The 27,906-nt window shown below is 38.4% G+C and overlaps 4 protein-coding genes and 2 non-coding genes across 7 annotated transcripts; 2 read left to right on the forward strand and 4 right to left on the reverse strand.

Annotated features, from left to right (window-relative positions):
• Nucleotides 1-1,628: 1,628 nt before the first annotated feature.
• Nucleotides 1,629-8,541, reverse strand: LOC133721987 (splicing factor U2AF-associated protein 2). Its single transcript, XM_062148769.1, has 14 exons — nt 8,426-8,541; nt 8,225-8,344; nt 7,908-8,027; nt 7,653-7,822; nt 6,668-6,883; nt 6,361-6,453; nt 6,246-6,284; nt 5,603-5,692; nt 5,414-5,516; nt 4,410-4,490; nt 3,279-3,355; nt 2,532-2,612; nt 2,142-2,233; nt 1,629-1,971 (listed from the first exon to the last, which is right to left on the reverse strand). The coding sequence occupies exons 1-14, from the start codon at nt 8,511-8,513 to the stop codon at nt 1,851-1,853; spliced, it is 1,491 nt and encodes a 496-aa protein (XP_062004753.1). The 5' UTR covers nt 8,514-8,541; the 3' UTR covers nt 1,629-1,850.
• A 645-nt stretch (nt 8,542-9,186) lies between these two features.
• On the forward strand, nt 9,187-9,257 carry TRNAG-GCC (transfer RNA glycine (anticodon GCC)). Its single transcript has one exon. It is a non-coding gene; the product is annotated as a tRNA-Gly (tRNA).
• A 1,926-nt stretch (nt 9,258-11,183) lies between these two features.
• Nucleotides 11,184-11,257, reverse strand: TRNAM-CAU (transfer RNA methionine (anticodon CAU)). Its single transcript has one exon. It is a non-coding gene; the product is annotated as a tRNA-Met (tRNA).
• A 1,256-nt stretch (nt 11,258-12,513) lies between these two features.
• Nucleotides 12,514-13,372, forward strand: LOC133721691 (uncharacterized). Its single transcript, XM_062148372.1, has one exon. The coding sequence runs from the start codon at nt 12,603-12,605 to the stop codon at nt 13,179-13,181; it is 579 nt and encodes a 192-aa protein (XP_062004356.1). The 5' UTR covers nt 12,514-12,602; the 3' UTR covers nt 13,182-13,372.
• A 1,261-nt stretch (nt 13,373-14,633) lies between these two features.
• Nucleotides 14,634-19,136, reverse strand: LOC133721693 (stearoyl-[acyl-carrier-protein] 9-desaturase, chloroplastic-like). The gene is made up of 3 exons (XM_062148375.1): nt 18,781-19,136; nt 16,408-16,912; nt 14,634-15,454 (listed from the first exon to the last, which is right to left on the reverse strand). The coding sequence occupies exons 1-3, from the start codon at nt 18,912-18,914 to the stop codon at nt 14,894-14,896; spliced, it is 1,200 nt and encodes a 399-aa protein (XP_062004359.1). The 5' UTR covers nt 18,915-19,136; the 3' UTR covers nt 14,634-14,893.
• A 900-nt stretch (nt 19,137-20,036) lies between these two features.
• LOC133721692 (chromatin assembly factor 1 subunit FAS1) lies at nt 20,037-27,218 on the reverse strand. 2 transcript variants are annotated; one of them, XM_062148373.1, is made up of 13 exons: nt 27,015-27,218; nt 26,407-26,884; nt 25,875-25,974; nt 24,586-24,733; nt 24,372-24,495; nt 23,926-24,293; nt 23,541-23,843; nt 22,692-22,773; nt 22,471-22,611; nt 21,150-21,560; nt 20,830-20,967; nt 20,525-20,570; nt 20,037-20,439 (listed from the first exon to the last, which is right to left on the reverse strand). In XM_062148373.1, the coding sequence occupies exons 1-13, from the start codon at nt 27,176-27,178 to the stop codon at nt 20,279-20,281; spliced, it is 2,664 nt and encodes an 887-aa protein (XP_062004357.1). In that variant the 5' UTR covers nt 27,179-27,218; the 3' UTR covers nt 20,037-20,278. The 2 variants fall into 2 exon arrangements, with proteins under 2 accessions (XP_062004357.1, XP_062004358.1); XM_062148374.1 differs by having other exon boundaries at nt 26,407-27,218.
• Between the last annotated feature and the right edge of the window lie 688 nt (nt 27,219-27,906).

The raw sequence follows: 27,906 nt of genomic DNA on the forward strand, positions 1-27,906 counted from the left end.
CACATAACTTAAGAATTAATTGTACTTTATTCATGTTCCTGCAAAAATACCCTACTCATAGGCACCCTCAAAAGTGCTGACAATCACAATCTGACCCTTACTCACATCCATGCTCTCCGCAATTTCTGGAGATCTCTTAACCGCTATTTTGAACGCACAATTTTTTCTTGGCTTTGGCTTAGTAGACATCTTGAGTTTCTTAGGCTTCAAGTGTTCTGGTTTAGGGTTGTTCTTCCTGCCTAAGGGATGTCTCACCTTGGACTTCTTTGCAAGGGAGACAAGAATCACACCAACCTTGTTCTTCAATGCCAGAGATGGTTCGATACCAAGCTTCACTAGGGAGGAGACCGGTTTTGATTCCAACTTCGTCCGCTTTGTGTAAGGGCCAACGCCATTGACGCATGTTGCCCTCTTCTTGCCTGTAATAGGAACTGGGGACACCAGAGTAACCATAGGAGCTAGCGCTACAGCCTTAGGAGAAGGCACAATGGCCCATTGAAACTGAGCAAACTGCGCATCCAACACCTCTACCAGGACACGCCAGGGATTGAAAATGTGAAGGATCTCAGGATGGAGGTACGGTGAACATATGTAGAGCTTGAGCTTGCACCACCGGCCTGGATAACCCCGTCGAAGCAGCCTGCCCAGTTGGCGCCTCAGAAACCCTAACCATGCTAGGGTTAGGTTTAGGGTTCAGATTGACTGCAATTGTCGTCTGCGACCATGAACAACCTGCAGATGGATGCTCTAGCATCCCACACACCCTACAATAGCCAACCATTCGTGAATCGGACCGTCGTAGATGCGTCGGAGGTGAACTCGTATGTCAAGAGCAAATAAGCCTTCTTGATAGGAGAAGTAACCGCGTGACGAATCGTAACCCTAGCCATTGTCCCACGACACAGCCCTAGCTTATCAAGCAGCAACACATAACCCAGAGTGGAGCTAACCAAAGCAACTACGGCCAAGGATTTAGACCCATACTGGATTCGATGTGATTGGCATTGCCGCATCACTTAGACCATTATACTCAACCACGACCAACACCTATTTGCCAAAAAATCATGGTCCTCCGTCCACCACCTTCAGTCGGTCCTCTGCTGATGTGAACTGGTATATATACCACCTGCACTGCTCTCGAATCCTCATGTGATTTTGGAATTCCCATACTATGGCCATAGTACCCATAAATCGGCGCCCCTCTTTGCCGTAACGAAGAGCAGTCGTCCAACTACAAACAGATGGTTTGAGACTGCAGCGCTGCCGACAAGATCAAAAGAAGTCCTCCCCTCATCCAAGATAGCTAGTGTAGCCGTCAAGCGAGCTGATACTTCGTCAACCATGGTGATAGATCAAGGATGCTGAAAGACGATGGAGGCAAAGAGAAACCCAAACTCCTAGTTTTTCTGGATTTTTGGGTTACTAGTTGAAGTAGTGAACAAAGCTTTTACTTCAATTCCACTTCCTATCATTAGCCTCTGCCAAAAGATACTCCACAAAGTATTTACAATGATTCCTACGATCCCACCAATTACTACCCACAGCTATCACAACCGGTAATTCATGTACAAATAGCTTTAAAGTTTCAACTAAACCATTTGCAGAACAGCCAACAGAAAAGACAAAGGTGAAGAAAAGATCAAAAATATGAAAATTATTAGCTCATATAATGACCACAGCCAGAATTTACATTAGTGACGATAATAGTACTTCACCTACGGCTTTTCAAATGTCAAAACTCACGTAACGGTCCCTAACAACATGGCCAAAGACCGTCATATGTTGAACGTTTTCTACAACATAATCCTGATGTATGACTGGCTTAACTACAAGATTGACACAAAACTCATTCATACATCAAGTTCGGAAGCAAACTGCTCTAAGCGTTCAGCATCATCATCCAGATTCCGGACCAAAGCATGGTTAATTAAACCATCATCCTCACTTGCATGTATCTGCCTACCACCAAACCTACACAGATATAAGAACTACAATTAAATAAGAGATCTCTCTGCAGCTCTACCGCAGGGCTGGCGGGGAGAGAGGGGGGAATTGTTAATCAACTCAGCCATGCCACAATAACTGCAATTGTCAATTGTAAACACAGAAATTGAAGAAATTTGAAAAGATCTGCCAATTACCATCTTCCATTCATCAACTCTATGCACTTTTGAGCATCCTTCCTATCTTTGAATCTTACCAAAACAACACCCTGGGGATGATTCTCACAAACCTACAAACAAAACAGCAACAACAAAAACAGGAAATCAGGGAGAGAAGGAAAAAAAAGAGAGGAAAAAGATGTGCACATGACATGCACATACTATACATGTTAAATCTGACACGGAGAAACCAATAACTCCAATATATACATCCTAACATCTTAAAGCAAACTCACCAAACAAAACACCAGAAACTTTGTGACAGTTTGTATAAAAATCAGAAAAGTTTCCAAGAAACAGTACATGCTCAAATGACGCAGAAATAGAGAGAGAATGGAAATGCCCAGTTTTCATCCAAAGTTACATTACCTTGACTGAGTCCACGGGACCAAGCTTCTGACATTCCTCCTCAACATCTGCCTGCAATTCTGCACTTAAATTTTCATCTGCCTGTAATCATTAAGAAGGACTCACTTTACCAGACCAGGAACAATAAATGGTTAACTGTAAGCACTGACCAGTTAAGAAATATTGCACATAAAAACGAAAGGTGTTTTTTCCCATCTGCACATAGGGTCAGGATCAATTGCATCTTTTGAAAGACAGAAGACGGACAATTTTAAACACAATCTTAGATTTGCTCACTTTCAAGGTGAGAATGAACATTTAATACGTTCTTTCGTAGAATTCTCCCCTCTCTTAGGGAAGAATTCTCCATTAACTGAAATATTTTGCTATAGAGAGAAGATGAACAAACATTACAGCGAGAAACTGAAAAGCATGAATTTTTTTTTCGAGAGGAACCTATAAACTTCCTTCATAGAAAAGGAGAAAAAGTGATATAATATTTTCTTTTGAGTTAAAAGTCAAAAGAGAAATATTGTCAATCACACTCAACCTTCAAGTGTTCAAATCTAAGAGCTAAAAGAAGCCAATGCTTATGCATTGTTATAAGGGTCATAGATCATGACTCCTGCATATATTATTGAGTAGACTTGGATTCACTGTTAGTGTCCAGACATTCTGGCAACAAGCCAACAAGTGAGTAAAAGGGCAGCACAGCGCTAAAAAAAGTAAAGTGTATGTGTAGCAGAGTGTGGACAGTTTTGAACTTACCCTCATTTCAGCAGTAGTGAACATGTAACGAAGAAGAACAATAGCTGGAATCAACAGTTTTGCATCATCACGACCACCTGCATTAGGAAACATGATCTCAGTATGAGGAATCCAGAACAAATGAGGTAATCAAATAAAAGTGTGATAGAAGCACTACATACAAGAATATATAGGAAATATTGAGAAGTTTCACATATACGGTATATATTTACACTGTTCTGCATTCTAACTCTTGAGACACCAACAGTGTAGAACATTAATGCAGGATAAATAGCCAATTGATTAAGTGCTTAAAACTTTGAGTTTGAACAAAGTTTGGTAAAAAAATTTAGTTCGTATGTCCATGACTCCATAAGCCTTATATAATAAATCTCTACACTGTATGATGAAACAATGTAGAAAAATGTAGTTCATATGGTAAAGGCATGTCCATGGCTCCATAAGCATGCTGTAATAAATCTCTATACTGTTAGATGAAAGAACATAATTATCATCTGAGAAAGAGAGGAAAAGAACTAAGTGCAGAATCATACTTGCTACACCTGGAACATAATTAAATGCTTTCTAAAGCTGCAATTTAACGTTATAAGACACTGTAATAAATCTCTATACTGTTAGATGAAAGAACATAATTATCATCTGAGAAAGAGAGGAAAAGAACTAAGTGCAGAATCATACTTGCTACACCTGGAATATAATTAAATGCTTTCTAAAGCTGCAATTTAATGTTATAAGACACTACACAACCATAATAAAGATATTTGTTTCAAAAATACTAACTTATTTTCAAGGGAATAAGAAAAGAGTGGACCAAAAGAAAAAGAGTTTTCTAATAAGAATCATTCAGCATGAAAAGCTAAAGAAAACTAAATAATCAAATTTGTGTCGATGCAAGATTAGAACCTACCCCCCTGGAATATAATTAAATGCTTTCTAAAGCTGCAATTTAATGTTATAAGACACTACACAACCATAATAAAGATATTTGTTTCAAAAATACTAACTTATTTTCAAGGGAATAAGAAAAGAGTGGACCAAAAGAAAAAGAGTTTTCTAATAAGAATCATTCAGCATGAAAAGCTAAAGAAAACTAAATAATCAAATTTGTGTCGATGCAAGATTAGAACCTACCCCAGCCAAGCATCTTCTCTTCCACCTTCTTCAGTTTTTTTTTCCTCTTGTTGTCTGCTTGTTTGGCAATAAATCTATCCCCTGCATACATATAAAAGCACTTAAGTAGAACACACCTGAAGCACATGGGCAGAGCTTTGTAGACCAAAGGGGGCCATGGTGCCTCAAAAAGATTCTCTTAAGAAAAAATAGAATTTTGATTTAAAAAAATAAGTGAACATCACCGTTGGCCCTACTTGTTAGTAAACAAACACCCGTGGCCCAATTCCCAAAAAGTTAATATCAAATATAGAAGTCATTTGAGAAACTTGTGGCTGGGGTCTATATATGAGGTGTCTCTCATTTGTACTTTCAAATTTAGGCTGAAATACATTTTAAACCCCTGAAGTTCAGGTGAGATTTCACTTTGGTCCCTGATCATTAAAATGCTAAGCAATCCTTAAAAAAAATATAATTTAAATGTCAAATAAAAGTATAACAACAATAAAAAAATTAGATCTGTGTTGTCCAATTTAACAAAGAAGTAAGGTTTTCATAAAAGATGGAGATCAATTTCTTTATATTTCTTGGCTGTATATATATTCATAACATGTCAATAGTTTTAGGTTCTTAGTTCTAACTCTAAACATATGATATCCTTTCTCTAAAATATATTCAAAGACAACTCTAAAATAGATAGTTAATCATCTCTATTTTATATCTTTTGTTCAGAGCCGTCATATTTGATAAAAACAAAATGAAGAAATTTTTATATTCATTTTTAATAAAACTGCATAATACATACTTGTGAATTGTGATATTATCAGATTTTGTTTTTTATATACTTTGGCATTGTCAACCAAAGTTTTCTACTATGCCACGCTGAAGAGAAACTAAAATATGGTGTATCAGAGATATCATAGAGTGGTACTCCAAAACCGCAGGTAAGAGTTGTCAAAACAGTGAAATAGAACATTGAAGCAATGACAAACAAGATTTTCAAGTGTCTTGATGATAGTTTTTACCTTTCTGCTCAAACTTAGCTTGGGTGACTGACATGAGAACCTTGCTACCAAGACGCAGAGGTGTTCCATCCAAAATTTTGAGAGCCAAATCAACTGAGGGCTCCTAAAATATAAACATATATAATAAAATACCCAGATATGGCATGCAAAAATGATAGGACGGTGGTAGAAGGAAGAAAAAATTCAAACCTTCAAATATGTAACAAGTGCATCTCCCTTTTTCTTTCCAGTCGCTTTATCAGTATACAGCTTCACACGAGGCTTTTTTGATTCAGGATCCTATAAATTTCTTTAAATGTGTTTATAAGAAGCCCCATATGAGTATAATAATAATAATATATGCTATACATAGAATATGATGTGCAAACAAGGAATACAATTTATGATGTCTACAATTAGCTTCATGACAGGAAAAAAAAGGTTATAGATAGGTGTTAGAAAAGAAGGTCGTTTTCCACAATAACATAATAATCAGGCCCTAAAACCCCCACAGTCCCACTATAACTCTATGCAAGAAACTGAGGATTTGGTTGATAACTACCAACAGAGGAACATGAAAAAAGTATCAGGAGAAAAAAGAATGAAAAAAAAATCACTATGGAGGAAAGAAACACAATAATATGATTAATATAACAAAGTAGCATGAACATCTTTATTCTCAGATAAGCAATATGCATCCTCCAAAATATTTCATTCCAAATAAATCTCTTCAACTCTGAGCTCACTTATTCAGCAACATTGACTTATCCTCTAAAAATGTTCTAATAAATAAATAAACAAACATGCATCCCAATGTGTAAAAAAAAATTGTTTTTAAGTGAGAAACCTCTACCTCTTTTATTATCCCACACTTGGAAAACACCTCCACCACCTGAAAAGTATTCCTAAATTAGTTATAAGCCTCAAGAAATATGCTCATAGAGAACAAAATAATTACTGCAGCTTACTTCGTCAACTGTAACATCATCGGGTAATCCAGTCACATAAACATGTGAATTGACCTTTAGCTCAAACCAACTATCAGGAGGTTTATTAGCTTCCTGCATGATATAAAGAAACAAGAAAGAGGTGAAAATTCCGCTGGTACAGCTTCAAGACTTCTTTATACATAAAGATCTTTCAATCCAGACTAACAAAACCAAATAGATTAATAGGACCCAATCAGATCCCATCTGCACAATAGCCTTTGGTAATTATCAACTTTCAATCAATTAATAATGAACCCTCATCAAAAAAGTGAAAAGGTTTACGAACCTTTTTCACATCTTCCGTATCCGACAGTTTTCTCTTTGAATTTGGATTCCCTTGTTCTACCTCACAGTTAACAATAGTGTCTTCTTCTTTAGAAGGATCAGAAAAAATTCCAGTTGCATCAACCTCCTCCCTTGAAGAGTCATCAGAAGGTTTGGCATTCATGAAGACTTCCTCTTCTTGCAAGAAAGTCATCTCCTCTACCCCAAACATGCTATCCTATTAGACATAAAATCAGTCAAATAGGCATTCAGGAAAGAAAAGAAAAGAAAAAACTTTAGACAAATTTTGTGTGATGGTTAAGGGGAAATTGTTAAACTGATTCTCAAACCAGGTAACACACTTATGGTGTTCAACGTACGTCAACCAATGCATAAAGAATGACTATACCACGCCAAAATATGGTTTTTACATGTAAAAGGTGGATAACATTATCATTCTTGTTCATTTTAATTCTTCTTCAGCTTCTTATCAGTCATTATTCACCAGCATTAATGCACAAATGCGAGACATTTGCAGCACCTAGTTTGGTCTAGTATCAACACAACTGACTACAGAAAATAGCATCTGAGGAGTTACAAGTGTCCAGATGACCCCTCCCTCATGTGAGAGATGATTTTTAATATAAAAGGATCTGTTCCTAGTAGCTGAGGAGTCTACAAAAGTACTTTTAATAGGAGCAACAAAGCACCTACCATAACGCGCGCCATATAACTTTGATGAATGTAACTTAAATCTAATGCACCAAAAGATGAATGTAAGAAGAATACCATCACCAAATTATGATTAAAAAATTCTGTCAAAATAAAACTTCTACGGAAGTCAATGTTTGCCTCTGTATTTGATCGAGTGATCAAAATCGGTAATCAAGAATCAGTAATAACACTATTTATATTATTGTAAGGGGATTGTGAAACTGGACACTTAAGACTAATCAAAAGGGCTTCCCCTAAAAAATGAACAAAACCTTGAGAAGACTAAAACCAACCTGAGGAACCCAAGCCCTAAGACCCCGATCCCACTTATATTGAGTCCCATCATCATCGATGAACTCTTCCTCGCCCTCTGGCGGTGTTGAAGGTCTTTCACTATCTGCTTCTGCCTTAGAAATCTGCTTCTGCCATTTCTCAAAGTCATCATCATTACCACTGGGGGGCACTGCAGAAGAGATTGGAAGAAAATCATGTAAGCGGTAGGCAGATGCAGTTCATGAAAGAAAGAAGTTGAGGAAAATTCAACTAACCTGGGTCATGGCAAGCAAGTTGGGTGACCAAATTAGGAATTGAGGACAGTGGCTGCCATTCGCTTCTTCCTTGTGACCAGACCAGCGTAGAGTGGGTGAGGTAGCCATTTAAGAAATGCTCTGTCCAAGCCAAATTGCCAAGTAAAAATAAGCAAAATACAACTGATAATAGAGAGAGTCCTGAAACTTAAAAGCACCGGCACAACTGACTGGAGCTTCTTTGCTTTGTTGAACAGCATAATCAATTCCATTCCCATCTATCTGTCAATCAATTAGAGAATAGAGAGATAGGAGGAGGAGCCGAGGAAAAAACTCACCGCGCAACTCTGAAAATGCGTAGGGACCAAGATGTTGCTGATTTTCACCGAGAATAAACCATCCTACTTCACTCAAAATTTCGGTTTTGGCTTCCATCTCCAATATTGTCTGTTCGGAACCTGCAAAGATCACAGCCAACACCTTTCTTTGTTATCAAATAGCGGGTGCTCAAACCTGAGCTGAGGAATCGAAACAATTACCTGATTGCTGCGGTTTCTCTTCTTCTTCTTCTTCTTCTTCTTCTTCTTCTCGGAGATTCTCCGAGCCGTTCCCTGCGAACCTCGCCATGAGACTGGGGGAGGGGGGCAAGGGTTCGTTTTGCAAAATATATATTTTGTAAATTTGAGTTGGGTTGGGTTGGGCTGGGCTTCTTCTTGTTTGAGTTGAGTTGGGCTACTTTAATTGGGTCAGGACTACTCATTTTGATCCAACCCCCTTTATAGCTAAAAACAGGTTTAAGGCCCAAACCACAAGGCTTATATGAAATTGTCCCTGACATACATACATTCATTAGCCCAAGCCCAAGTCTTCAGACTCAAAACCTAAGTCACTAATGCCTTTGGTGATCACGTACACCTTGATTCATTCGTAGATAACAAAGGCATTTCATCTAAAATATCTCTCAATTACACGTCCAAAAATGAAATGACCCCTCCCTCCGAATTCCTTCAGGTTGTGAGACACATTAAAATTCAATATAAGTCCCAAAAATGCAAATAACGAAAAAGAAAAAATTAGAAAAATTAAAAGTAGAGGGAGGGGACAAACTTTTGTGTATTTGTATTGTAAAAATATGTAAAAATGGAAAATAATAAAATTGAAATAAAAAATATACTAAATACATATTTTGTTATTAAGTATCTATTATAAGACGTTTTGAAATAAGAATTATCTAAATATTATATAAATAAATAATATAAATATATATATTATATAATTATATATATATATTATATATAATGCGGATATGGTCGAATGGTAAAATTTCTCTTTGCCAAGGAGAAGATGCGGGTTCGATTCCCGCTATCCGCCCAGGATAATGGGTAAATATATTAAATTCAAGGGAAATTCGTCCAAACAGTGTCTGAACTTTTCCAGACTATTAATTTTCATACCTATACTTTGAAAAATGTCATAATGGTACCTGAAGTTTTGGCCCCGACCTAATTTCTGTACCTAGCAACAGTAAAGTCGTCAAGGGTGTTAAATTTTGAGGGGTAAATCTGGAACTTCAGGTATTCTCAAGGGAAAATCTTCTAAACAGTGTCTGAACTTTTCCAGACTATTAATTTTCATACCTATACTTTGAAAAATATCAAAATGGTACCTGACGATTTAAGCCTGACCCAATATTCATACCTAGGAACAGTAAAACGGTTGACTCCGTTGAACAGTACCAGAAAAGTATGCCAATAACTACCATGCCCAATACGAGATTCAAATACCAATATCAACATGGTATACCTAGATCTAAATATTCATATACCCGTATCCAGAAGAACTCAGGAAGATACGCGTACGATGCCAGACCACCGCCAACAGCCGTGCTCAGACCCATACTTGATCGGAACCCGACCTTCATCTACATCGACGACCTGAATTCGGAATCGTCCTCCGACACCCCAGAACCTGACTTAGGGTCCCGCGTCAAGGCTTTCTAGCAGATTGCCCAAACTACGACATCCCGTTTTGACAGAGATCGGAATCGCTTCGCCATTCCATTTCCGACAGAGATCGGACCCAGACTTGACCCAAAGTGGAATTACCAAAATTTCAGATTCCTTTGTTATTAGACTCGTCGGATTCCAACCTAAAGCATTGAAATTTCCTTGTGCATCCACCCAAATAATCTCCATGATTCCAATTATCTGGTGAACTAGGCTTAAAACCGAGCAAACACTTGCAAACCAAACCATTTTTGCTGTTATAGCTACCAAAATTTCCACATGCATCTACCTAATCACGACTTTTCTTTCCTTCTTCTCTGTTGTCTTCTCCCAAACCCATCAAAAAAAGAAAAATTGAAATTGATTTCAGCTGCAAATAATTGAATTTGATTTTTTGGATTGTGGGTTTTGGGATTTTTGATTGAAATCGAAGCAGAGAAGATGCTGGAGAAGATCGCGTTGCCGGCGAAGCCATCACTGAGAGGGAATAATTGGGTGGTTGACGCCTCACATTGTGGATTCGATCTGTACTAGCTAATTCCAACATATCTTCTAGTACCAGAGCTTCTGTTAGGAGTAAAGAACCCGAGTTCAATTTTTTCTCCTGATAGAAAACTAAGGTAGGTAGCTGAGTTCTGCGGCTCTCAACTGCTTTGGAATCAACTCCCATATTCGAAGTTGCGATCGGATCATACATCTATAGATGTAAGACGAAGACCTTTGACTTCGAGGTCTGGGGGGCAATGTTTGAACCCAACGGTAGTTATTGGCATACTTTTCTGGTACTGTTCAACGGAGTCAACGGTTTTACTGTTCCTGGGTATGAATATTGGGTCGGGCTTAAATCGTCAGGTACCATTTTGATATTTTTCAAAGTATAGGTATGAAAATTAATAGTCTGGAAAAGTTCAGACACTGTTTGGAAGATTTTCTCTTGAGAATACCTGAAGTTCCAGATTTACCCCTCAAAATTTAACGCCGTTGACGACTTTACTGTTGCTAGGTACGGAAATTGGGTCGGGGCCAAAACTTCAGGTACCATTATGACATTTTTCAAAGTATAGGTATGAAAATTAATAGTCTGGAAAAGTTCAGACACTGTTTGGACGAATTTCCCTAAATTCAATCTATTTTATTTATATTTAATAGATAAAGCATTAATTAAGTTAAGTATATAAGTATAGTTGACCGCAGTAGTCTAGTGGTTCTACTCTTCCCTTTCTTTTCCTCCCCCCTCCCCCAAAAAAAAAAAACGGTAATTAATTATTCGGTTTTTTTGTCGAAAAAAATGTTGCGGAGACGGGATTTGAACCCGTGACCTCAAGGTTATGAGCCTTGCGAGCTACCACGCTGCTCTACCCCGCGATGAAGAGACGAACTGAGAATTAATAGACAAACAGGGATTGAATGCGCCCCTCTACCATATCTGTACAAATAGAATAGTCCATTTATACAGAATGGTAAAGAGGACCCTCTATGATCGATGATCTCTAGAAAGTAACATAGGAGGAAATAAAGAAATAGAATATGAAAAATATAAGGAAATGAAAGAGGGTCATATTCTATTTCTACTGTATCTGAGATCAATCTTGGCTATTCCCGCCCGTCACCTCCCCTAGACTCTAGACTCTATTTTTTGGTCTTTCAACTAAGCAATTGTAATTTACCCTTTGGAATATGTATGAAGTAGTAACATTTTTTTTTTACTGGTGGAGACACGAACAAATAAAAAAAAGTAAGAGGAAACAAAATGGAGTTCGTTTCCTTTGTATACTTTAATACACAATACCCATCAATACACAATACCCATCGTTTCTTTTGCCTGTTTTATATACATAAAACTTAATTAAATTAGTAAGGGGTATAGCTCCGACACTTAGATGGATAAGTATGTATCATGATCTATAACTAGAATACTGAAAACTAGAATACTGAATATGTATGTCGACCCATATCAATTAATTTGTAGAATATATACTCATACAAATTACTCATGTGCCAGGAACCAGATTGCTGAACGGCCTGTTCTCCCCGGTCGGAATAGGGGGTAAATTCCTTCCCTTAGAACCGTACTTGAGAGTTTCCGACCTCATACGGCTCAGCGGTCAAATTCTTTTGATGTAATCTATCGTATCTAATTGAATGAGATTTCTCATAGATATATCGCGATCCCTTTTTTTCTCCAGTTAACCAAAAGAAAGAGGTTAATTACATGAGTTTCAAACTCAAAATTTTGTTAATAATCAGTTTTATCTTTTTTCCCACCTTCAGAAGAATAATAAAATGTGAATTCCGCTAAAGTTTGAAGAATTGCTCTCTTCTTCTTCTTTTTTTCTCTTTCTTTAGTTAGGAACACACTTGAAGTATTTTGAATTGGATGGGGGCCGGGGTGGATGATAAGGCGTGTGTAGATAAAGATAACCGACACAAAAACGAAACCGAAAGTAGCCGTTTCAAAATAACAGCTAGCCATGGTGGGGTGGGGGCCCAATGCCAATGCCAATTCCGAAATTAATTAATTTATACTCCAACGGTCATATTACCGAGGGACACAGCTAGCAAAGATGACCGTTGGGCATTCCTTGTATATAATCCTCCCTGCTGGCCACTGGCTACCTACAGATTCATTCAATCAACACCAACCTGCCAATTTGAAAGCCCAGCCAGCAGCACATATTCTTCCAAATTCCAATTACTACTAGCAGCCAGCATGGGTATAGGGATGAACTCGAACACGAACCCATCAGTGTCTCCATCCCACTACCACACCCACAAGGTGTTCCTTTTGTGCAACTACATACTCTTGGGTGCAGCCTCCAGTTGCATCTTCCTCACCCTCTCTCTGCGCCTCCTCCCCTCTGTCTGTGGCTTCTTCGTCATCCTCCTCCACATATTCACCATCGCCGGGGCCGTCTCTGGATGCGCCGCCGCCTCAGCAGGGACAGGAAAGTGGTACGGAGCCCACATGGTGGCCACAGTACTCACAGCAATATTCCAAGGCTCAGTATCGGTGCTAATCTTCACCAGAACCGGTGACTTTCTTGGGGAGCTCAAGTCGTACGTGAGGGAAGAGGATGCCTCTGTTATTCTCAAATTGGGCGGTGGCCTCAGTATTTTGATCTTTTGCTTGGAGTGGGTGGTCTTGACCCTTGCATTTTTCTTGAAGTACTATGCCTCTGTTGAAGGTGATCATATTCAGCTTGGTGCTAATTCTAGAGCTGCTATGAGGAGTTCCAAGGTGCAACAAGAGGAGGATTTGAAGGACTGGCCATGGCCCTTCCAAGTCTAATATCAGTTCTTTCAATTTTACGTACTATCGGTTAATTATATAATTCATTCGTTTATTCAATGCTTGGAATTTGGGGAGTTCCTGGGGGAGATTCTTAGAATTCATACTGTAAGTCTGTAATTTCCTTTTGTTTGTTTACCTTAAACCCTAAACCCTATGGTGGTGTATGGAATTGATCTAAAATTCTTACTTTCTCTTGTGCTAAATGGTTCATACTTTTCGAGCAACTCGGCTCACCTGGGTGGAACAAACACCAGCTGACCTCTTAAGCCGAACATCTTTCTTCAACGCTAAAAAATACATCTTTCTTCAACACTAACCTACCTACATGCTGGCAAGTTCAGCTCAAAAGGGTTCAGAGCTTTAATAATTCAAACGGCCAAATCAAAACCAGATCCTTAACAATGGAATGACACCAGTCAATTGTTTATATCTCCCCTATCTAAGTAATGTAAACAATGACAAGTCAATTTTGAGCCCGCTTTGGAAAGCGAACCCATAGACAAAGAACAACTCCGTGTCTTCTAGGGCAAAATCATTGATGAACATCCTCATTAGCCAGGCGCGCGCAATTGCAGTACCAACAGAGAGCCACTTCCTAGCAAACAAATATGAGCCAATTCATTAGCCAAGCTGCTTTCTCCAGTCAAACTCGAGATAATTACCAATTCCACCAGAATCATGATCTGAATTAAACTGGCACTTTGTGACCGTAAACAAGCCCAACCGCCCAAGTAGGTCATTCTCGGGTCAGGCCAGCCCAGCCCACTAAGTAACATATGAGGGTGGCAAGACACCCGGGAACATGGCCTAATTCTTTGAAGAATCAAACCAACCCACAAGGGCCCAAAAGATGCCCCCAGAAAGCCCAAGCCCAGAGTCAGAGGCCCAAGCCCAAGCCCAAAAGCGGTGCTGGTCAGCAGCCCGCGCCGCTTGAGCCTGCCGCACCGTCGCGCTGTACGGTGGACGTCCACCCCAGGCTGCCATCACCGCCATCACTCAACCTTTGATTAAGGCACTGCAACCAACGACGCGGCCGACCTCCAAAACTGCAAGGTACCACAACGCAGCCAACCAAATCTCAAAAGTCGAGTCCGATCACCGACCGATGCACCGCCCAAACACACTGACGCCGAACAATTAGCACCCGGACCCGATTCCACCACCCCTCACAAAATCTGGCAAAGGAAATCTCGACCCAGCAGACCACATCGCACTCTCTAACAAAAGACTCGACGGTCGACGTCGCTAAGCCGCGACGGAATCCAGCTGGAAAGGCGGCGCCGCTCTAAACTCAAAACCTAGGGTTTCGCTTGACCTATTTTCTTGGAAAGTTGTTATATATATATATATATGTCGTTCTGAATGCAATGGACTCGCACACATTATTTGATTATTCTAGAGAACAAAAAAGACTTTTGATCTCGCCATTCTGAATTGAATTCACACACATTATTTGATTATTCTAGAAAACAAAAAAGACGAGAGAGCTTTTGATCTCGCCATTCTGAATTGAATAGACAACTATAATAATATGGGCACAACTATAATTCTCTCAGAGTACAATAGAAAGAAAATAGTGTATCTACAAAAAGAAGTCTCATCACAGAGCAAACCAACCCCAGTGGTACACTGGCAAATTGTTTCTCACATACTCCAGGAGACAAGATGAAGATGGTGCGGGTGTATGCGAACCACATGCAGCACAGCACTTAAACAATTATCTCTCTACCAAAAAGCCAGCTGAATGGAACACTGGATGATTTCTTGGCTCTTCCCTGAGCTCTCTCCTCCAACCTTCTAATTCTCGGTGGCAATCCACATACGAAATCTTGTGCTCTACGACCCTCACCAGAAAGACCAGTCAACTCCTCTACTTTCCATCTACCAACCAGAAACTCCAAAATATCAGCGTAATCCTTGGCCGTATAAACTTCCAGCCGCTGGGCAACAGCTGAGAAATTCTCGAAAAGATTATAATCCTGACCATCATACATCAAGTGGGCAGGCATTGTTATTTTTTTCTTCATCATGTCAGCTAAAGCCAATACAGTGCCATCTGGGTCTATCTCAAAGAGCTTCTCCACAATCTTTGTATAGGCAGTTTCATGACGTTTTTCATCCGAGGCAATGGTGCCACATATCTGAGCCAATTTCATGTCCCCATGCTCTTTTGCTTGCCTGGCTGTGTTCCCATGGGAGATGAAGGTAGCCCTCTCTTGAAATGAAGTATAAATGAAACCAAGGTAGGGATTGTTCTCCGTTTTAGGATCCTAAAATTACGCAACAATTTATGGTGATGATCATAATAGTAACAATGATAACAATAAGGAACTGTCAACAACACATCCAGAAAGTCTATCTATACTCTAAGATAAATATTGGGAATTGTTAAAAGTTCTTATTTCTATACACTTAGAATAACTGCAAAGGAGTGTAGTAGATTGATTCGACGTTACTGATGGAGGCGTGAAATCTCTTTCTTCTGGGTCTCAATGTTATTTCCCAATAATACTAATCCTGTTTAAAAGGTGCATGCCAACAGGGTGTGAATCAGGGGATAAGGTGTATATCTATTAAAGAGAAGGTGGGATCATTCTTCAGGAATGCTCTCAGTGTGTTTATCTACACCACTGCAGTGATAACTCATGAGATTAGACATTATTAAAATAGAATGACAATGACCAGTAGGTAAAACCTAGCAATGAAGGAAGTATTTCTATGGCTACTCCATAAAGTAATTGGTTGGATGTCACAAATAGCTGGCTCAAATTTCCAAGCTGAGGCATGAAGATCAGACATAACTTGTACACTAATAAGTAGTTTAACTATCCTAGTTACTGAGATTGACTTCCCAAAAAAGATCGAAATGACAGGAAATTTCAGGCTATGATATGCTCTTCACTTGATAACTGTTTCTTGTATTTCCTGTTCTGATATACGTATTGGCCAGTAAAAGGTTTTTAATCCCTTCCAGTCTTCTAGTCAATGCAAAACAAGACAAACAACAAACAAACAAACAAAAAAGAAAAAACAAAAAACAAAAATATAGAAGAGAACAAAGACGTTCCACGTAGTCTAGTAAGTTGCATCCTATACAGATTCAACATAATTTCAAAAGCTTCCCCGCAATACCAAAATTTCTAAGTGTCTACAGAAAAGCAACCCAACATAATTGCTCAGAAATAATCAAAACTGAGAGAATGAGAGGAAACAAAAATCTCACCATTCCTGATCCAATAAGATACTGAATTGTCTTCTCGATTTGTTTCATGTCTACTCGTCCAGAGAGATAGAGATACTTGTTTAGAAGGTCTCCATGCCTATTCTCTTCAGCAGTCCATGCCCTGGTCCATCTTGCCCAGGAGGTGAGGCTTGCACCAGTCTCATCCCGAACTCCATCTAGAGTATTAAGCATTGTCTGGTATGTTGGAAGAGCTTCTTCTGTGACCATATCTCCAACCAAGACCACAAAATAATCATCAGGAATTTCTTTTGCTCTTTCCCTCAACTCCTTTACTTGCTCATAGAATCCCTCCGACTCAGGGGCAGGAAGAAAATCTTGTGCTTGCCAACATTTCTCAACAGGCTTTAGGTGCACCAAGATGTTATCATCAGCCCACTCCTCTAAGGACTTGAAGATCTCAAGGTGTTCAGGAGGCATGGAATGAGTCACTTGAATGTGTGACTCGCGTGGAGGGAATTGAGTTTTCTTCATCTTCTCAGTCTCTCTATAACAAGCAGAAGAAATGATCATCTCAGATTTCTTAAAAATACTTCAAGAGATAATTCTAACAACATCAAAAAAAGTTTTCCAATTCACCAAACAACAAAGAATTTCCTAATTAACAGCCTCTTCCTCGTAGAAACTTTCCTAGGCAACCTCTTATAATACAGGCTGTCTGAGTGTGTTTGTGTTAATGTTTGTGGTCTCAAAGTAAACAGGCAAGATGAATTATATTTAAGTTTTGAGCATGAGAATCTTAGACAAAACAAGACCAAACTTTACTGACCATGTAGAGTACAGAGAAGTCATTGGTGCAGCTACAAAATTTGAAAGTAAAGCTGAACATAAAAATATTATGCAAATACCGACCATGTAGAGTACAGAGAAGTCATTGGTGCAGCTACAAAATTTGAAAGTAAAGCTGAACATAAAAATATTATGCAAACACCGACCATGTAGAGTACAGAGAAGTCATTGGTGCAGCTACAAAATTTGAAAGTAAAGCTGAACATAAAAATATTATGCAAACACCGACCATGTAGAGTACAGAGAAGTCATTGGTGCAGCTACAAAATTTGAAAGTAAAGCTGAACATAAAAATATTCTGCAAACACATGTCTAATACAAATACACATGTTATTGTTGCTTGTAGTGTCAGCAAAATTGAAAACTTCTGAGCAAAATTTACATTTCATGGATAGCCAATGCAAATGTCAATAAGAGAACCACTTTTACAAATGGAAACAGAGGAAAAACAAACTAGTATAACATAGCATAACATGAATAGACTGTCAGATATGATAAATCTCTAACAAGGGTCTTTATATTCATAATTCACTTTGCAAGTCTTGAGATGAACTGAGAAGGAAGGAAAGAGATGCACATCAAAATTCCTACAATCAGCATGCAACATCGCAATTGAGAAACAAGCACAACACAAAGATACAAAATAAATAGAAAAGAAAAAGAAAAAGAAGTAGATGAACTTGATTGGAAAGCTATCCTCCAACAAAAACAAAGAAGAAAAGTCCAACAAGACCACATAACAGAATTAGGGAAAACCGGCTACAATAAATAAGGTTCAACTGTGCAAGTATTAGAGAGGATATAAAACATCAAATAGCAAGAAATCAGAAAATAGCAAGAGAAAGAAGGCATTTTTGATAAGGAAAAAAAAAAAAAAAAAACCTTTACAGTAATGTTTGTATATTCAGAGAATATTATAAAATAAATTGATTAAAAATTGAAACTAGTCAATCTACAGGAGCTATTCCAAAAGAAAGAGTTAAACCCTTCAACAAATGTGAGAAATAATTAAATGATACACACATACTTCAATTGAAAACAAACAAACAAACAGGAAACCTCGGTCGTGATTTTCATTGCCCTTTTAGAATATCCTAGGAATATCAAGTTAGCAACACAAACAGCTAGCATAGAAAGAAGAATTCTTGAAAATATAGTTTAACATGATTAGAAATTTGTACATGCTTCTGCAGCAAAGATTGAACAGATAGGGTTCCAAACCCAATGAAATAAAATAGCTGCTCCCAACCAGTATCACATAAAATACAATAAAATGAAATCGGAAATGATACTAGGTCAATTGTAGCAGCATAGAGCATCCCGGGCGGCATGCAGGAGAAAATAATAAGAGTAATTTAATTTCGATTTCTCAGAACTACGTAGTTTGATATGAATGACATTAATGGAAAAGACCAGAGCCAAAAAATGAATAAAGAAACCAGAAAATAAAAACAAACATCCAAGATCATGAAATGAAAGGCACCACCCAGCTCAGAATGAATTGAAGATGATCGATGAGTAAGTAATGAATGAACGTACAATTGGAAAGGAAGGGAAGAAACTCACCTGGAGACGGAATAAGGAGTGGAGGCCATGAAGATTTTTGGAGATCTGAAATTGCGGGACTTAGAAGAAGAAGAAGAAGAAGAACAAGGGATGAGCGTGTGAGATGGGAAGGTGTTGAGCCTGCAGAGAGCCATTCTTGTTTACTTTGTTTGTTCCGGGAACAGAGGTAGCTCTCTCTCTCTCTCTGATCGATAAATTGCTATATTGATCTTTTGATTTGGGGGGGAGGGTATATGACGTGTTTGATCTCTCTCTCTCTCTCTCTCTGGAGCTGGAGCTGGAGTTGAGTTAGAGTGGGAGATTGATTAAAAAAGCAACACGGAGAGAGAGAGAGAGAGAGGCAACCAAACGTGGAAATGTTTGGCGAGGGAAACGGGAAGCTCACTAGTAAACTTGCCTTTCCCTTCCCACAAGGGACCATCATTTTCCTATTAATTACGTCATTGCCACTTTGATTCTTTTACCTGCTAGCTACTTATTAATAAGTATTCCTACAACTCATATTTATCCAACAACACACGACTCATGTCTCATAAATAAACCCAGTGATTCACCATAGCAAGGAAGGAGTAGGACCAAGCAATTCAACCGAGCTGGAATTAGTTTTGATTGATTGAATAAAAAAGCGGTTTTTTCACATGACAACACGATACAGAGTCAAACACCCAAAAATCATATACTCATAACGTTTAATCATTAAATATTTGCACATTTACTATGAGATGAGAGGTGGGACAAGCAGACCGTCAATAGATTTCTAACCTCTGATGTTGTTCTTGACGAACGAACGGCCATCAAAATCTGAAAGCAATCATTAAATTTTCATTGAGAAGGTGGGACCCAAAACATCAAGATGAAGAGGGAGGTAATATTCCACTTGGTTCCTGCATACTGAATGGTAAATACTCAGTCGGCTCTTTTGTCACTGAGTGCGAGCGAGTAAAGAATTCCCCAGCTAAAGATATTTACTAAAAGAAAACAAATGGCTATTGTACAAACCACTACCAGACAGGCTGCAGCTTCCGTGGCTTCCTTTTCAAGTTTTTGATTTTCAAAAACACATCCTTTTCCTAGGGTTGGCAGCCAACAAATACACCAACCCAATGACAGCTATCTTCTGGATTTTTTTTTTTTTTTTCTCAGACAAAATGCAGGTGGAAAGTACAAAATGTGTTCCTCACTTCCTTCATTTTGCTTCAATTACATTGTGAATTACAAAGTTTGGACAACAAAATCAAGCAACCACTTGTCAAAGCTTTACCACCAAAACCATACTCATACCAAAAACAACAGTTCTAAAAATTTATTGTGCAGTGCTACAAGGAGAGCCATTTCGTTATATTTTACTATTTAAAACAAAAAATTTACACATGCGATTCAGAGATATCAGAATATCATTGAACACACGCCATGAATATGGGGCTTAAAACAGACATATAGCACAACAAAACTAGGAACTAACAAAGCTACAAGCCTAAACAACAGAAACAAGATGCTATCAGTCTCCGTATGTGCAACTTTGCTGCCCTTCAACAGCAGAACCTGGCTTCACAGCTTGCTGAGGTGAGGTTTCATTAGGGTTGATGCTTTTACCATTGGGTGGCAAGCACCTTTTTGAAAAAAAGGCAGTAATACTTTTGGGCAGCCCAGCACTCTTTTCTGATAATCAGGAAAACCAATACTAGCATAATTAGCAAAATACATAATGGTAGAGGTCATCATTTGAAGGCAGAGTTGTACATACCAGGAGACATTGACAAGCCAACTTTGTCCAGAATTTCCCTCTTGACCTGCATCATTAAATGAAATATATTATTGCATAAAGGGATAATAGAGTACCACTTAGCTTCAGACCCAAGTCTATTATACTTTTTCAACAGGTGTTCAATATTGGGTAACTTAAATACTAAAACCCAAAGTCTGACATGGACCAACCCTTGTTGCAACTTCCAATCTAGGCCTGGTACTCCTTGTTTGATTCAATTCCATTGCCAGATAAGAATGCCAATGCCTACTTTTGGGAATGAAAGTTGTAAATGAGTTACTAACCTGCCAATGGTTATCCACAAAATCTGATATCTCTCGCACTTTATTCCTTAACTGAGTCTTTGAAGCAGCTGGGAACTTCTGCTGCAAAGCTTGTAACACCTTATTGATACTTTGGGAGCACGACTGAATGACAGACACCTGAAAATTGCAATATCACTTTCAGTAGCCAACTATGGAATGTCAAAACAAAGTTGAGCACAATTTAAGATTAAACTATCCCCAACTCCTACTAGTTCATATTAATCAAGCCACTTATCTAATACACTAAAACTTCTGGAAGGATTTCTGAGTCCAAATGTAGAATGGCATGCACTACTCACTATTGCAGGCAGATCTAATTCCGGTATAACAGCCACAGCAGAGCTTGATTTAATACTGCACTTGCCGTTTAAAAGGTAAACCTCTGGGTCTTCTTCTTGCATGCCATCAACTGTTATCTCCACCAATGAGTCACCAGGAAACACATGCATACTCAGAGCTTGCAAGCACATCTGTTCCAGCTTAGGAGTACCACTAAGATCTTGAACCATTAGCAAAGATGCCTTCTCATGCATCAAATTTGATATGATTAAAGGTTGATTTTTCTGAAGAGCACGTTCTGTCAAATTTCCTAAATACTTTTGCTGCCGAAGCAAAGAAGAGAATTTCTCGCTCTCTGAATCTTGCTTACAACTGGGTGATTTGGTCTCCTCACATGTGATATCAGTTTCCATCCTGTCCACTTCTACTCCCTGCATTCATAGAACAAGCAAGTATCTCAAATAGAAAGTTTAGAGTTCTTTATTCTTGTATTCATGAATATAGGTGCGTGTGTGTGTGTATGGATATATGCATAGACATATATATATAGATATATACACTATATGTCTAAGTAACATGGGGCATTCTATAAGGAAACAGCTCAAAGGTTCCAATTTGTAAAAACCTTTAGATCCAATAAATAAGTCGATGAATCTTATGTTATTAAAGGTAAGTCCTGTAATTTTAATAATAAGTTTCAGACCAATGACATTTAGCAAGAACTGATTCTCAAATACCATCACATAAGGAAGAGTGCTAAAACAATTAATTTTAGTTGGGCATGAAATAGAACAAGTAGACAAGATACTTCTCCATGTGGCTTAATATAATAGAAACAGTCCTTAGACAACACAACACTAAGCAGGAAGGAAATTGAGGAATGTAATAACCTAATAAATTACACTGTTAACACTGTACCAGAAAATGACTAAAAGAAGAAGAGTGCATAAATGAAATTGAATATCTTTATAATATAACAGGCGAATGCATTTAAAACCACTTTGAGCATTTCAATACTTGGGAGTCCTGAATATTGGAATCCTTTATTATGTAACAGAATTAAAAATCACCCATGAAACTGAAATGGAAGTGACTATGGACCACACTATCCTTTCTCTTTTTTTTCCCTTCTTTTCTGCAAAAGAAGAGAATGGGCAAGGTTTCACCGGTAGACGCATTTGTAAACAAACATCAGGTTTCGGTACATACTTTACATGCCATGACATGACATGTCTGTGTACAAGCCTTGCGACTACTTTACATGCTACCCAGGTTTTGGTGGACATCCAATGATCATTCAGAACATTATCAGACATCAAAAGCAACATCACAATTTCTCACCTCATTTTCTGAGAGATAGCCATCTGGTACGAAAAAACCATCTTCACTTTCATCTTCATCATCAGCTTTTGAACATCCCTCTTCTAAACTTTCTCCTTCATCGTCTTTATCGCAATCAGAGAGGCTCTCACCAGGATCCTCCTGTGACAATGAGGCAGTTGTTATAGGCAACTCATTTCTTACCTGTTAACTACATTGTACAAAAAAGCATCACAAATTACCTCTTCCCAGTCCTCATCACTATCGATATCGTAATCCAAGTCTGGGTCCTTCCTAAGAGGGTGACACGGTCGAACAACATGACTGAAAAATAAAATTAAAAGAAAACTTCAGTGTCATAATAAACCCACTAGAGTAGAGCCTTCTAGACTCACTATTATAGGTTAGGCAACCAGGAAAAAAATTTCTACACTTCAATAATGTGATTTAAATGCACTGGTGCATCAAAAGGCAAAAATACAATGAAATTCTTCATGACACTTGACCTTGTTAAATTTTGTTCAGGAAAAAAAAATGCCTTAATTTTTAAAAGGTATAAGAAATGCCTTAATTTAGAGGTAAGCTTTTTCTTTCTATGATGAATGCTACCAGAACACCTTAATTGAAGTTAAGTTGAGAAGAGAATTCAATTTGCAGAACAATCATCTTGTAATACTTCTATAAATAACGTCTAGGGTCAAAATAACAAATAACACATTGAAACCAATCTAACACATTACTTTCTTGTTCCCCATTTACTATTGTACCAAAAAGTTCTATCAAAATCATACAATTATAAATTTAAAGGTATCCAATCACTTACGGTCAATACAAGCCTAGAATAACTCATGTATAAAGAGATCATGTGCTGGCCTATGGGGTTTTAGCTATCATATATGAGCAAACATTGGTATGTTTCCAACTAATTACTGGAAAGTTGTCAAATATATACTGCTGTGTGAAAATTCACACTGTGGTCAATGAAGATTGATCAAATACTGAATTCTAAATATGTACATATCAGACACATAATCTGTGCACAATGTCTCACTTTGTCTCACTCGACTAAAATTTATGAAAGAGGAGCTCACCTTTTCTTGGACCATATACCATAAAATGCAGGTCTATGGCTCTTATCAAATTGTAACAACTGCTTTCTTGATTTGAATTTCTTGACCTCAGCAAGAATTTGACATGATCTCTCATCATCAACAGGTTCTCCCCATCTATCTACAAGTTTCTCCATGCTATCATCACCATGAACTAGTTCTTTACTGGTTGTCAGCTTGAGTTCCTTAAATAGCTCACTCTTAGGCTTCCGACGTATTCCCCAACTTTGGTTTCTGTTTGAACGAATAGAATGACCTAAATGGCGCCAAGAAGACAAGTGCGACCTGCAAATTGTGGAAAGCCTTTCAGTATTCTCAGAGAAGATACATTATTAGTGGTTCTATAATTTCAACAAATGCTGCCAACCTGCGGATATCCTGGGCACTAAATTTGTCATTAGATGAAAGGGTGTGGTCCATTGACTGAGTAACTGCCTCAGACAAATTTTCATCGTTCTTACTTGATGAAATAGATACAGTTCCTTTAGTTGGTAATTGGTCATTCTGGCATGCAGGGCTGGGTTTGGTTCTTTTAAGAAAACGATCCATGATTGAAGCTTGCTTTTTTATGGAAAGTTGATCTTTCAGTTTAGCTTCTTCCTTCTCCCGGCGCCGTTGTTCTTTTTCAGCATCTTCTTGCTGCTTCCTCCGTAGTTTCCTTATTTCAGATTCTTCTTTTTCCCGACGCTTTTCAACTTTTTCTGACTCCTCTAGCAGCCGCTTTTGCTCCTTCTCCTGAAATATCTCGACAGTTCATAACAAGAGAACTAGGAAGCAGAAACCCGGCAATGATTATGTCAACAAATAACTTACATTTTGCAGCTCTTCTTTTTGACGCTCACGTTCCAATCTTTGTTTCTCTTTCTCAGCCTCTCGTTTATCTCGCTCCATTTGTTTGATTTGCAGTTTCTCCTCTCTTTTTGCTTGCTTTTTTACCCTACAGTAAGCAAACAAAAATGAGAAAACACATCGTAGAAAGAATCTATAAATTTAAAACAATAATAAGGATACTTGCCCATATACATACATGTCTGCACTATTTTTCAGTGATAGGCGATCCATTAATGAGCGAATCTTTGCCTCACAGGAAGCTTTATCAATCATTTCCGATGCCTTCATCAGCTCCTGAATGTAGCTTTGATCACTCTCCGGCTTTTGTAATGCCATTATCATTGCTATAATAAACACAAACACCAGTAACCCACAATCAACCAATTGAACTTAATGAAGATAAAAGTGCAGGAATAAGATGTGCAGGGCTGTTCAAGTGAAGCATGGAGTCACGGCCAGGACTAATTCAGAGTCAAATTAAAATGAATAAATAAAACTACATCAGTGCAGAGATCATGAATACACATCATGATCAACAAGTGTAAAAGCTTGATTGCTCTACTTCACATCAGTGTAATAAATAAAAAAGATCAAAGTAGATGAAGACCAATCTCTATCAGTAGATCTGAACTCTGCATCAACTCTTCTAACTCTAAGCTGTCATTCATTTATCGCAACTTTGGAAACACTTCAATCTTTTACCCAACCTAAGGACCATCTTAACTTGCCATGTCAAGTCAATTCCCAATAAAATATAATAAAAAACCAAACACTTGACAAAGACACTCTGCAACTTGCAGCCCTGCTTCCTAGAGAAGCATTGTCAGATTTTCCAAATGTTGATCATAATATCACTCAAGAGTAGATCAATGAACACCCACATTACAAGTTGCTTCCTGTCTTTCTACTTTCATCATCCTGCAGTACAATTTAAAAACTCTGTGGCCTCTCAACTCATTGCCAATTAATTTTGGGTGGAATGCTCTAACTTCTATATGGTATCACAACACGCCATTCCCACGTTAGGCAAAAGCCGCACGTGCTACAATTACTTAATTTATTATCCGCATGATTCACACCACACATGAAAAGGCGGTATGTGTGTGGGTATCATACAATGGCAATGTGAAGCCTAGCATTACCGTTTATGATGTCTTGGGCCTCTCCACCCAATCCCAATTGGTTTTGGGTTACATTCTCTAACTTCTCAGAATAGCTAAAGTACTGGTTGGGGAGCATACAGTTAATTAGGACAGACAAGCAAATCAACTGGATCAACTGTCAAAATTACCTTATGTATCCTACCATAGATTACAGAGAGTGAAACTCAGCTCATGCTAAAAAATAGTTGTTCATTTACAAGCTTTTGTTTTGCTCATCAGCGGCAATGTGATGTTTAAAAGAAAAATAATAATAATGATAATATTGATGGAATGAGCAGAAGATAACCAAAACCAGACATTTATTTGAGGAAGCATATTGTACCAGAAACAGCAGTAATCCTTTCATTGATCTTTCTTCGACAGGTACGCCTAATATTCAATACCCCACGCACGGAAGCTGGCATCAACTTTACATCCCTTGTCTACAATAGATAAGAACAACAATGATGTAACGAGCCACGGAGAGGATAAAGACTGGGGCACAAAAGCTTGATTAACGACAAAAGAATAACATGCCCAATCAAAAAAGCAAGTAACCGTAGAAGCAATATCTAATCGAACAAAACAAACAAACAAAAAATAGACAATAGATGAAGGACAGAAACATAAGCAAGAAATAGATTAACTTAGCCAGAAACAATTCAAACGTTCAAGTAGCAAAAAGAAAAGTCAGAGACAGATTGACAGGATATTCCCTCTCAATACCAAATTAGATATATATATATAGCCACAGTGAGATTATCAAAAATTTAGATAAGAGGAAAGAGTTCCATGAAGCGCAAGCATAAGTAAATCCATAACTAGTGAACAAAATCCAGTAATCAATCCAATAAAATTCGGGGACCAGAGCTCACCTCCCAACACCAGAGACAGGATTCAGATTCGTCCTCCAACACATCGGCATCGGCATTAGGCACGCCGTACATTTCTCTCTGGCCAACCAAGAGCACAATCTTCTTCACGGTGGCCAACGTCACATCCCCGAAAGCATCATTTCCGTTCTTGAGCTTCTGGAAGACCTCGTCAACAAGCTTTGACAATGGCAGCGCACTCTCTTCCATCAAAGCCCCAATGACCGATTTCAAATCGTTACCAAATTGCTTCAAATCTAAGCACCCTCTCTCACTCATCACTTCCCTGTAGTACCCAAACAACCCATCAAGCTCTTTGCGAAACAACCCAATCTTAGCCTCTTTCTCCTCAACCCCTAAATCTTCTGGGCCCTTGCTACCCCTCTTCCGCTTCTTGGTCTTGTTCACTAGATCTTGACCCTTTGTTTTCTGGCCACTTGGGCCATCGATTACCACCACTTCGCACGTCATTTCCCAAACCCTAGAATTTGAAACAGTGCGATTCAATCAGCCCCAGATCAAAATTCACAAATTGAAAGCCGAAACAATCTGACCCGGACGCAAGAACGACGAACGAAGCTCAAAAACCCTAATTACAGAGAAAAACTTACTTTTGGAATTCTTTTCTGAACGAAAATAAAAGAAGCGGGTGATTTGGTGGGTGGAGAGCGGCAAACAGATATAATTTTGGATCCAACACAAAAATAACGAAATAATTTTTTTTTCGCTTGAGAAAAAATAATATCAGACTCCTTTTATAACCAAAATAAAACATCGGAAGCTTTTTATTAAATTTCTTCCCGCCTTAGTTAATTAATGGAGCCAAATTTTTGCTTCGACTTTCGCGCGTTAAGTTGCGCGCCGGTACTGCTAGTGCTAGATGCAGACACATGTGCGATTGTCAATGTCATGAGAGTCCCTAGGTGTTGGGCCATTGATAGAAAAAATTGCAGTATTTCAATTCCAGAAAAGCCCAACCTAATCAAGCCCAAATAGGCACTGATCAGTGATCACCAACAGGTGGAAATGCCCCCCGCATCTTCAAGTCACAATGTGGTGCCACCAAGCTACTAGTGCCAGACCATCACACATTCTTCTCTGTGTAACCATGTTACCATGTTAGGGAAATTCTGCTAGATTTGTGTTCTTAGTCCACGGTCACGGTCATACAACTTCTTGGTGGTTCTTCAAACTATCATTAGATTTGAACGAGTGCTGTTGGTTCACCTTTGATGATCATCACGATTTGCTGTAAGGGCCAACCGGCCACCACATTGATGTAAAGAGCCGATAGGGTAGTTTTGTTGACTTTTGGACCAGGGCGACCCAATTTGCCTCTCAATACATGATTTTTTTTTGCTTGTTTAATTTTGTTTACTGCTATTTTTATCATCTCTATGTCCATGCTACATTTATTTGGATACAAACATTTTGTACATTCAACAATCGCTTGCTTAAGCGCACAAAGTATAACTTATTTTTTGTCTACGTAATTAGGATATA

The sequence above is a fragment of the Rosa rugosa genome, chromosome 7 (genome assembly GCF_958449725.1).
Source record: "Rosa rugosa chromosome 7, drRosRugo1.1, whole genome shotgun sequence".
Classification (NCBI taxonomy): Eukaryota; Viridiplantae; Streptophyta; class Magnoliopsida; order Rosales; family Rosaceae; genus Rosa; species Rosa rugosa.